General features: G+C 33.5%; 2 protein-coding genes across 3 annotated transcripts in view; one reads left to right on the top strand and one right to left on the bottom strand.

Moving 5' to 3' along the window:
* The window catches only part of LOC116346080 (coiled-coil domain-containing protein 63), a 137,829-nt gene extending 126,286 nt beyond the window's left edge, over nt 1–11,543 (bottom strand). Inside the window, exons 1-4 of the mRNA XM_031775984.1 lie at nt 11,460–11,543; nt 11,225–11,386; nt 11,006–11,110; nt 10,720–10,910 (exon numbers count right to left, since the gene is read on the bottom strand). Of these exons, the coding sequence (XP_031631844.1) occupies nt 10,720–10,910; nt 11,006–11,110; nt 11,225–11,386; nt 11,460–11,543 (542 nt within the window). The remainder of the gene's footprint in view (nt 1–10,719; nt 10,911–11,005; nt 11,111–11,224; nt 11,387–11,459) is intronic.
* Nucleotides 2,220–4,912, top strand: LOC116346057 (serine protease easter-like). 2 transcript variants are annotated; one of them, XM_031775960.1, is made up of 9 exons: nt 2,220–2,319; nt 3,225–3,337; nt 3,415–3,598; nt 3,713–3,778; nt 3,842–3,886; nt 3,974–4,270; nt 4,341–4,490; nt 4,610–4,743; nt 4,806–4,912. In XM_031775960.1, the coding sequence occupies exons 1-9, from the start codon at nt 2,256–2,258 to the stop codon at nt 4,851–4,853; spliced, it is 1,101 nt and encodes a 366-aa protein (XP_031631820.1). In that variant the 5' UTR covers nt 2,220–2,255; the 3' UTR covers nt 4,854–4,912. The 2 variants fall into 2 exon arrangements, with proteins under 2 accessions (XP_031631820.1, XP_031631821.1); XM_031775961.1 differs by having other exon boundaries at nt 4,610–4,734; nt 4,806–4,910.
* Nucleotides 11,544–11,972: the final 429 nt, after the last annotated feature.

Below are 11,972 nucleotides of genomic sequence, written 5' to 3'. Positions count from 1 at the left end.
ACAAATTGTGTTCGCGCTGTCAAATATCCATGGAACCATTTGACAAGCCGTCGGCCGAATCCATTATAAATTCAATGGAATTTGAAAAAAAGAAAAAAATTTTTTTTTCATTGAATTTGTATGGAAAATGTACGTCGGGTCTCAGAGGCCCCACTTGCCGATAACGTTAGGATATTGACCTGCCCGGTTAAGGGTTAAAATTCAGTGATGAAAAAATGCTGAAATGGGTCTGTTTCAATATTCAAATAGATTGAATACTAATTTTCGTAGAAACCAAACTGATTTTTAAAGGCAAATGCTTGAGTGATAATAGAAGTGATTGTTATAATAGTTGTAAAAATTGAAGTGTTTTTATAACTTTAATAATCACTTTCATATTGTTATCGCAGCATTTTTGGCTCAACGTTATGGTAACATCGTTAGCTATCTGGGCTGATTCAGTTAGAAAATATCTTAATATAATGTCTGATAATTTCTCACAACCAAAACTATGACGGTCAAAATAAGTACAAATGTATTTCTGTCACTTTGTATCTTTTGTTTTACTTTTTATGCAAGTCAATAAATGTGAAAAACACTTGTTTTAATTTTTTTTCAAATGACAAGAACAAATTTATGTACACCAACAAACAGATGTTTTCGAATTCAATGACACTTTTTATTTCTTCCGATTCAACGAATGATTTTGATCAAATGTTTGATCAACTAGAGCAAGTCTTAGCTTGAACCTTTTTTCATGCAGAACTTCCGTCACATATAAAAAAGGTGTTTCTTCAATAACGATATCAGTAAACGTTTAAATGTTGAGAGAATACTTCCATTCTGATAACGTTCCAGTTGACACATTTAATCAAAGTTGAACATTATCTACTGCGTTATTTTCGAAAATTAAAACGAATTTCAATAATATTTACTTTTTGAAAACCTTTTGACCCACTTACGAAATAAAATGAAGAACGAAGTGATTTTCTTTGGAATATTCAGTTTTGTAGTGTTCACAGAAGCGATTGTTACATATCCGAATTTTCAGGTAAATGTGTGATGAAAGTATTCATTTCGAAAAAATTCTATACTTGAAATTGATTTATTTGAAATAAAGGAGAGTTTGCATCTGGCTCCCATCAAATTTCCACAAGATGGAACACCAGCTCCAAATCCACCAACACCGCCAGCAACAACTACCACACCAAAACCAGCAATCACTGGACTCCATCCCATTAAATTTCCAACGGATGCAAATGCGAACGCAGGAATTTCACCACGGACAGGCGTTTTGTATGGCTTTCCAGTTTATATTCCACTTTATGTTTATTAGACTTTGATTTGATATTTATTTTATTACTTCGAATATTAGTCATTTAGTTTAAGCTCAATAATATAAAAGAAAAACGCCAAATTTTGTGTAATTCATTTAAAAAGTCTGTTTGACATCGCAAATTCTACGAAATGATTGCTTTCAATTCTTTGAAATGTTCAATCTATGAAGGAAGTGGTGTCAAGTGTTATAAGAAATTTATTTTATCGCTGCGTTCCATGCAAATCACATTAAAAACGAAAGAGAAAGAGTATAAGAAACATACGTCGATACGTTGTAATCGTCAGTGCGATTAGTAGAAAAATACTTTTTTGGAAGTTCTGGCCGTGACGTTTCAAATGTTTTTACGCAGTGAATAGATTGAGCTATATCAGTGCTATTTTCACAGCTCCACTTCAAATTGTGAAAATAGCACTGCTATAGCTGTAGCCCAATCTATTCACTGTTTTTACGTGTAAATTTGAATTTCGATTGCATTCTTTACAAAAAATCTTCAATTGAAAGAAACGGCCGTTGAAAGAAAGAACAATGGGTTTCAACAATTTGACCATTTAAAACGACATTTTCCGAGAATTTAATATAGATTTCCGAGATAGACACATCCATTTTTGGTAATGATGTTTTTTATTTCATATATGTAGTTGTATTCTGTATTTGATAAGCAAACGAATTGTTGTTCTACGTTTGTTAATGCAAAGGAACACGAAACAGAAAAAAAAAATTATGCGAAAATCATGTTCGTTCGAATTGAACGAGATTATAAACGCCGTACTAGATGCAAACGAACATGATAAAAGAGAACGTTTGAAAAACTGTATTTACCGCATAATCGCTTTTATTGATATGACCGGGATTTATATACTCTTTAGTCTTTATACAAGGCATCCTAACTTTATTAACGGGGGAGCACTTGAATTAAACAGTCAGCATAGAAAGTATAATGAAGAAAAACTACATTGCAATAATTTTCTATCTATTATGCTTAACTGCATTTGGAATTTGTCGTAAGTGTTATTTATTGAATTGTGTGCAAATTTATTGTGCAAATTATAAGTGCCCGTGTACAAAAAAAGTGACTCACTATTTTGGGACAAACTGACTGACTATTGACTGTAAAAACAAGCAACCTTAGTTAAATTTAGTTAACTTCAATCAATTAAAGTAAGCTATGGTTAACTGCAACAGCTAACTATAGTTGACAATAATCATAGTCACCCGATAGTCAAAACGTCCCAAAATAATCGCCTGACTGACTGAGTAGCTATAGTCGATTGTTTTCCATACAAAATTTTAAAATTCATGAATATAGCTAACTATAGTCACTTACAGTCAATAGTAACTTAGTCACTTTTCTTCGACTCGGGTGGTTTTTAAAACTGAAATAAATCAAATATAAACATAAACAAGATTTGAATAGCTGAAATCAAAAATTTGTCAGAAAAAAAACTAATATTTTATAAATAGATTACATAAATAGTGTATATAAATATAATTGATTATAAACAACATTATCATACAACAAGAAATGATCCAACGTAAAAAATGTCAGTTTTTAGCATTCGGTTTTCGGTATAACTTGTTCAATTTTCAAAGAAAAAAATGGTCTATCAAATTTATTACTGCCTGTGATATTAAGTCAGTTTGGAACTGCATAGAACGAATTGCAAATTTAAGGCCATTTTTGCAATCAGCGATGAAAATTACCATTCGAAAGCCTATTTTTAGATGATTTATAGGAAGTTAAATAATGTTGAAAATGTGGCCAAAATGGGAAATGGGAAGAACTGTGTAAATAAAGCATTAGAAAATGTGGACATTTCTTCAAAAGTGATTGATAATTATTTCGTCGAATATATATTTGTCACAACGTCCTTTTGAAAAGTTCATTTTTTTCATATACAAATTTTAGAAGAATGTACAACGTCTGATAATAGAAAAGGTTTGTGTAATTATGAAGCTGAGTGTTCTACAAATTACAACCCCGATGGATACGGTTGTGGAGTCTACTACGGGTATCAATTGGTAATTTTTCAAAATAATTGTTTATTTTATATTCCTTAAGCAATTATGATTATATGTTGACAAATTATTGTAAATAGATATGCTGTCCATGGCAAACGACACAAACTCCATCACAACCAGCAACCTTCTCATTAAGATCATCATCAGTCAAGTTACCCCAACCTGGAGAGTGTGGAACTCAATTGGCATATCGTATTTTTGGTGGTGAAGAGGCATTAATCGATGAACACCCGTGGATGGCGTTAATTGAACACACAAAACGTAATAAAATTGATAAATCATGCAGAAATTGGGTTTTGAATTAGTTTATTCTCTCTCTATCTGTATTTTATTCTCTTCAAATGGAAATGCATTCGTTTTGATTTGTTTTTCTAGCCGAAAATGGCCGTAGAGACTTCCATTGTGCTGGCTCTATAATCAATGAGAACTATGTTTTAACAGGTACATAAATCACACAAAAAAAATAAAAAAAATTAATAATCAATTTCTATTTTCAAATTTAAGCCGCACATTGCATCAAAAACCTGCGAAAAAATTTGAACGTTACAGGTAATAGAATAACTGAAATGAGATCTAATTGATTCAAATGAAGTAATTTTTGTTTCTACTTTTCTGCTGAATGATCCACATCAAAAGGCGTACGACTTGGTGAGTTTGATTTAAGAACTGACCCAGATTCTGTAGATGCTTTCGACGAAAATGTCGAACAAACAAAAGCGGATCCAGTTCAAAATATCCGCGTTGTGGAACATATTATACATGAAGACTATAATCTATATACTCTACAAAATGATATTGCTTTGCTTCGTTTGGAACATCCGGCTAGAACTACGGATTTTATAAGACCAGTTTGTTTACCATCGAATGCCAATAATCATAGTTTTCATGATGGTGAAATAATGGAAATTTGTGGTTGGGGACGAACGGAGGATAGTAAGCCATCTTCATTTCTAAAACGCTTTACTACATTGTTTTGATTTTAAAATATTTGTTTATTCTATAGGGGCATACAGTCCTATTAAAATGAGGGCTGAAGTTGATGCCGTTTCACTTGATACTTGCAGTAAAAAATATCAAGAATCGTCCCAAATTTCTCCTCTAACAAACAAACAAATATGTGCTGGAGGTCATGGCGGAGTTGACACATGTAAAGGTAAATGATTTGTATAGATGTGTGAATTTAAAAATGATTACTTCATGAGCCAAATGTTTTGAAATTATTCAAAATATCATGTGAATTTTCAGCAATTAATGAATGTTTATATTTTAAAGGAGATTCAGGTGGTCCATTATTGATAAAACGTAGAAATGGTAACGGAGTATATTACTACTTGGTGGGCATTGTTTCCCTTGGACCAGCCGAATGTGGACAAGATGGATGGCCAGGTGTTTATACAGTAAGTTTGGTAATTAATAAATGTTTTATAGTTTTTTTTTTTTAATTAACATGAAATCTTTGATCATACAGCGTGTCGACGAATATATGCCGTGGATCCGATCTAAAATTAGAGCTTGAAAATCTACGATGATAAAATGATAATGATACAAAAAAAAATTTGAAATTAAAACACAGTTTATAGCGTAGACTCGATTTGTCTTGCGGAAAAGATTATCATTTTATTTATTTAGAACAAAAAAATATAATCCGTAATCATTATACGTTTGTTATAAGTTCAAAATAAACTTCCATAGAGAAGAAGCGTTTTGTATTTTATTTCCTTTTTTAAAAAAAGGCCGTTCAAAATTATCTTTAACACGCACAAAAGTATAATGCACACTAAAATTATTACCGCTGACCGGTGAAACTTTCTACTTTATGTGTTATGGCATCACAAAATACTTTACAGCACACAATGGAGTCTGACTACACTTACATTAGAGAGTTTATAAATAAAACACCATTAACAATCAACAAATTTTGTATGCATTTCGGATAGTGAACTATCCATCATCAGTAGCATGACTAAAAGTACAAGTGATTACACAAAAACCGTACACGGCGAAAACGTGTGTAGCCGATGATGGATATCACACTATTCGAAATGCATACAACAATTTGTCGACTATTAAAGTCCAATTTGCAGACGCAATATAATGGTGTTTCACAGTGCCGTAGCGTCCATACAGGGCTCAACCCTCCTGGAAATTTCTGAAACCCTCGAATTGCTTCACACAATTTTTGATGATTTTTGAAAATAAATAGATCTGAGAGTGATTAAATACTTTTTCTCGAAACTTCGGAAAATCTTCTTCATCTGCATTGGACTACATTTCGGTGCACTTGAAACAAGGGGCATTTTACTATATGCGAATGCCATTTTATACGGAATATATAAACATTTTTCTATTCATACATGAAATATACGAAGTAAAGTATATTCATCCGCATCAACATCTTAGAAAATTCGTACATTTCATTCGCAACCATTCGCGGATGCCGCATACGTCTTGCTAGATGCGACAAACTGTCGTGTGACATTTGAACATACACATTGCTGTGTTCAGTTTGTCGTAGCAGTTTCAAACACAATGTGATTGTTCTCAACTAAATTTGAAAAACAGTCGAAAAAAAAATTACAAGATTTTTTGTTGAATATTATTTTAGAAGCCGTATTCGATTCGAAAAGTGAGATTTTAGAAATAAATTCAGATAATATAAAAGAAATTGAAAGTTTCGTCAATCAAAATAAAAACCTTTCACAACGGTGCCTTACAGTGATTATATTACGAGTGACAAAGATTTATTTACCATTTCAGAAAAATTTCACTCAATATTACCAAAAAAATATCAATTCGGCTTGAATCTCTGTCAACTAATCTGTCACTTTGACTTTTTGAATGTAAAAATATGACTTTTCATATGCGCCATCCGCAAAATGTGTATGAAACATTCGACACCGTCCGCAAATTCGTATGAAACATCCGCCACTATTCGCAAAATTTGTATGAAACATTCGCTCGCATATGGAACATTCGTATAAGTCGGAACCCCCTAGACTTGAAAGTTGCCAATTTCTCCTGCAATGAAACACCCGAAAAAATATTCATTCATGCGAAATATTCCGGCATTTCATTTTTTAGCCTTGCAAACAAATGACAATTTTTTGTAAAATTATGGAGCTCCGTTGAATTTGAGATACCCTACGGTGCTGGTGTTTCATTTATAATCCTAACAAAGAATTTATGCTTATCATTTTTATGGGTTTATTCAGTTCAGAAAATTCTGGAATAAACCACGTCAGTTGACGTCAAACTTTTAAACAAATCAGACCCGTTTCAAAGTACAAGACATTATTAAAGGATTGATATATGTAGTAGACAATTTTCAGCTTAGAAATAATTTCACGATTAGAAATAATTTTTATAAAAGTTACAATTCAGTTGCTTTAAATGAATTACCATTAAAACAAAATGAGTTTTTCGGCACCGAATAGTCCAAACTTCTATAATTTGGCACTTTTCGTTTGCCATTTGTTCATGGATGGTCAATTTCGCACTGGTCACATTCTCTACGATCCAAATGCATTTCCGGTCAATCAACTGATCAACGAAATTCATTCGAACTGTCCCCGTTCCATTCCATGGCTGTCTACTGACGTCACTGTGCAATCACTTCAATTGCCATGGAAACCAAATGAAAAAACCGATCACATTCTTCAATTGATTTTCGTTGAACTCGACGATTTACCCAAGGACATCGATAACGTCAAAGCATTTTTTACATTTTATCGCATTTTCTTCTTTTCATTCGACGATCACGAATCCGACAAAAATGAAAAATTCAGTTCAACTTTTGATTTCGATAACCTTGTTCTGTATGTCAATCAAGAAACCGGCTCGATTGATGTTTTTATTCTGTTCAATCAATACAAAGTCAATGAAGAAATCAATGGCGGCGACGAACAAAGAAGTGGAATTATTGATCGCGTCTTTAAGGAAAATGACATCGCCGAAATCGCCAGAGATAAGAATCTGTTTGATTCGATATTCAAAAAGTTTGAACAAAATTGGTTAATTGTTATAAATTATTTTGTGCAAGTGCATTGTGATCATAGCGAAGCAAAACGAAAATCATATAACACCTGGAATGGATATTCATTCATTGTTAATTTCTTCTACTTGAAATTGAATGCTACATCCATTTACCATAAAGAACAAATGTGTAGCAATCCAACCGGCTCATACTTTTATGTTCAGCAAAAATTTCCAAAATTTTACAAGGAACTCTCAATGGAATATGAAGAAATTGTTGACGACAAACTGTAAACACTTGAGTTGATAAAAATAATGATCATTATAACTGCATTGACTTTATTTTCAGGGAGAAACTGATTGCAAATCACCCGAAAACGTTGCATATCGATATAAATACATATTCGCCTACGAAACGTGCTTATAAAAAACGGACATCGATGTACCCATACCAATCCGTTGAGTTGAAAGTAATTTTTGCTTACGGTGATGATTTTAAGCGTGAAGACTATCATATCTTCAGCGAATCGAAAGCAAATTTTAGCGTTGCAATTTTGAGTCTCTTCATGTTTGAGGCGGCCATAGTGTGTTATATACGCAGAACCCGTCTACTTCGACGTGATGGCTACATTTCATCATTGATTGATGTTAGCGTTGCTTTCTTTGGGGGCGGAAATTTACGCATCCACCATAAACTCGAGCGATGGATCTTCGGAGCTTTGCTGATTGGCTGCTTTTTCTTAACGACATTTTGGTTTGAAAATGTGTTAGTTCCCGCATTTCTTCTGCGTAAGCACAGCATAAGGACATTCACTGAGCTATCAAAAATAAATCCGCCCATATATATTGCACATTATTTGAAATTAAAAGAGGATATCGTAAAAGGAATGCTGAGGTTTAGATGGTTTCCCTCATATATTGAAATGGACCATTATTTTATTGAATTTAATAATTTTGTTTTCAGAAGTAAAATTGGATCAAGTTATAAGTATGTGGGAAAAATGACATCTTTTTTGGCAACAGCTCAAGAAAATCGAAATTCATTTGCATATGTGATTTGCGCACCTGTATTGGATAACATGAAGATTGTAGCGAGTGGGTTGCGAGACATTGATGTGTTGCAAGATAAGCTTGGTACTACGATTTTTATATTCTTTCTCTTACATTTTTTTAAGCAGCAATACGATTTTTTCAGGTTCATTGAACTATGGACATCTAATAAGTACAGATCATTATGTATCCGACCGTATGAAACGTTTTATTGAAAAAGCGAGCAGTTCGATGATGGAAAGTGGTTTACATCGATTTTATGCATCTTTTTCTATCTTTTTAACGGAATTTCATTCGAAACAAAGCCTGGACGATGGAAGTAGTGATGACTTTGCTTTGGCTGTAGCACAACTAAAAATTCCATTGATTATCTATTTGAGCCTAACAGCATTTGCTGCAATTATTTTTATTGTTGAAGTAATTGTTTATAATGTGAAGGGAAAACGAAACGGAGGAAATTATAGTAATTCTTCTATTGAAATATATACCTAGGTGTGTGCGGAAAAGTAAAATCCATCAAAAGCACATACATTTCAACTCGCATAAAAGCTTAATTGAGTTTTTCTTTTATTTTCTCTTCCTCGCGTAGTTGGCCAAAATCACAATGAATCCGTATTCAGTCAAAGGTACATTGGGTGGAAAGAGCAAGCGCAGGTGCAAGTGCAAGCATGCAGCATCGAAGGTTACAATCAAAGAAGAAGTCGTTGTCAAAGAGGAGCCAAGAGATGGCGCTGAATTGATTCATTTTTCACCAGCACCATCACCAATACCGATTGATGTAAATGGCACGGTTAAATCGGAGAGCGAGAGCGACAGTGAGCCGAGTACGAAATAAGATCTTGATTGTGCGAAAAAAGAAATCAAGAGTGAAGATGAAGAAGAGTGTTCAAAGAAAAGTTGCTGCTCATCAACACCAGATGATGGTTCAAATCAACGCAAAGGTGATAATAGAAGTGGTGATCGTCGACACCGTCCATTACAAAATGCATACAATAACAAAGGGCAACGTGGACGGAAATCTAAAGCAAAAAAGCGGAGTGGTGAAGAGAAGCTTAAGAAATACAAATGTCATGTGTGTAGCTATGCAACATCACAAAAAGGACATCTCAATGTATACATCCGAATCCACACTGGTAAAAGGTCTTTCGAATATGAAATATGTGCAAAGGCTTTTACACAAAAGAATAATTTGAATCAACACATGAAAGTCCACGCCAACGAATTTCCATTCCATTGTCCAAAATGTCGCCGAGGATTCAAACAAGAAGTCGAAAAGATCGAACACGAAAATCAATGCCAATATCGACAATACGAATGCATTGACATAAAATCAACATGTTCCCGAACGAATGAAACGTGTTATAGAAAAGACGAGCTGTTCATTGACAGAAAGTGGTTAATTAAGATTTTACAAAGGTTTTTCTACATTTGTAACGAAACTTCGTTCATATCAAATTCTCGATGACACAAGTCATGACAACTACGCTGTGACTATGGAACAACTTAAAATTCCGTTGATAATCTATCTGGATCTGATGGGATTTTCCAGCATTATATTCATCATTGAAGTGATTGTGCAAAAGGTGAAGAGAGCACAAAATCGTGACATCAGAGGAAATAACGGGCGTTGACGGTATTGTTTTGCATTCAATGGTTTGCTCTACATCAAGTGCTAATCCATGGCATACACTTATGTCATGGCATCATAAAATTAATGGAAAAAATTCTAATGGTTCTGGAGCGGACAAAGGAAACACATTTAAATCTGAAATTGCATCAAACAAAACACGCTCACTTTGGATTACTGAGAAAATCAGTTTTTGCTAAAAATATACACTTTAAAAAGATAACACTCACATTTAGGCACACAGAGCAACTTTTTTCAATATATTATGCACTCAGGCTCTATATAAGAAATTGAAAGATTTATAAACTTTTTTTTTCATTTTGCACACTGCGGCGAGGAGGCAAAGCACGAAAATCCCACCAATAATACAAACCATACATAAGAATGAAATGTTTTCAAGCAAAGTAGATTTAAAGGTACAGTCATATGACTTAAAACCACATCTGTCGTGGCCTAATCTTATTCTGGGCTTATCATATTTGCACACTTTAGCACTTTTTATACCGTTTAACGAACTCTTTTAAAAGCAAGTAAGAGTGGTTGTTCAAAATGTGGACTTCAAATATTTTTGTAAAAAAAATTATTTCAAATAAATTGAAGTGAAATAATTGTCAAAAACGTGTCAATTTCATTCAATTTGATGAATTCTCCTCAAAAATGTGGCTTTTCTATTTCAAGACTCACATATTAGGTATGCATATAACAAAGTAAACAAATCCAAACAAGTACTTACCTTTCCAGCAGCAAATGATCGATTGATCCCCGTAGATTTGTATTCTCAGACATTGCTTCGCCGCATCGTTTCTGTACGACTTCCAATTGATTTTCCAGCTTTTTAATGTCATCACGTGATTTCAATAATTGTTCACTATAAATTTGCTCGGTTGATTGCGATTCTTGAAGTGTTTTTATTTCCTTCTCCAACTATGGAAGCAAAAATATTCATCTCATTTCCTTATCAGACACAATGTAATGCAAAAGACTTTTTTGAATTTCTTTTCCACACAAATCTTTTCTACCTTTTTGATGTGTCCATTAAGTTCCCATAGTTGAATTTTCTTTTCTTTTGTCGCAGCCTCAATGTCTTCTTGCCTTTTCAATAGAGTACGAATTTTACGCTCCGTCTAATAAGTATCGAGGAATTCAATGATAAATCAGAAGAATTAGTTTCATATTTCACACCATAGCCGGATGTAAAAGTTTTCGGTGTCAAAAAAAAACCGCATCGTTAAACTTACTTTGAGTTCACGCTGAGCATGAGGACCGGTGGAGATGGCATCCAAACGCTCTTGCAATTGCACTTTTTCTTTTTTCAACGTTTCGATAAGTCGATCACGTTTCACCGATGCATTTTTCTTTTCACATATGAATGACAAACGATCTTTCTCCAATTTTCGAAGCTGGAATTTGAATAAGATCCACAAATTTAAGCAAAAAGTAATAACAGTGTGTCAAGTATGGTCATATTCCAACCTGTTTTTGAAGACGTTCCAGTTCCGCTTCGGCCATTTGATCCATTTCCAATTGTTCATTGGATGGGGTTGTGGACTTTGCCATTGTTCACCGGATTTTGTGGCAATCGAACCGAATCAAACTGAATTTTCGAGTTAAAATTCGCACAGTTTTGCTACTACAAATTCTTTGACAAATATTTGTTTACTTTCGTGACAGTTGGTGTTGCGTTTATTAAATCGATACTGTTGCCAAGACGATAGAACAAATCTCTTTTGGAATTTATTAATTGTTGTTGGTAAATAAGATCCACAGGAAGGAATAAATCATAAATTGAAGGTTTCCTTCTTCAAAAAACGATGTTTTTTCGACAAAAAAATACGAAAATTTCTTCAAAGTAACATATACGTCTCAACGACCAGGTGATATCATCAAAAATAAAGATTTTCATCAACAAGCAATTTCATCAAATCATTAATCGTCACCGAAATGTCTTGAAACGCCGTTTTTGGCCCTGCATACCATTAAAACTTT

Source organism: Contarinia nasturtii, unplaced genomic scaffold, assembly GCF_009176525.2.
Source record: "Contarinia nasturtii isolate CC-2019 unplaced genomic scaffold, AAFC_CNas_1.1 Cnas_scaffold_1426, whole genome shotgun sequence".
In the NCBI taxonomy this organism is placed as follows: Eukaryota; Metazoa; Arthropoda; class Insecta; order Diptera; family Cecidomyiidae; genus Contarinia; species Contarinia nasturtii.
This window is presented reverse-complemented; position numbering and strand designations above follow the sequence as displayed.

Coding starts and splice junctions, on each gene's coding strand:
- LOC116346057 (XM_031775960.1), top strand. CDS start 2,256: ATGAAGAAAAACTACATTGCAATAATTTTCTATCTATTATGCTTAACT. Junction 3,599..3,712: donor GTTAATTGAACACACAAAAC/GTAATAAAATTG, acceptor TTGTTTTTCTAG/CCGAAAATGGCCGTAGAGAC. Junction 3,779..3,841: donor TGAGAACTATGTTTTAACAG/GTACATAAATCA, acceptor TTCAAATTTAAG/CCGCACATTGCATCAAAAAC.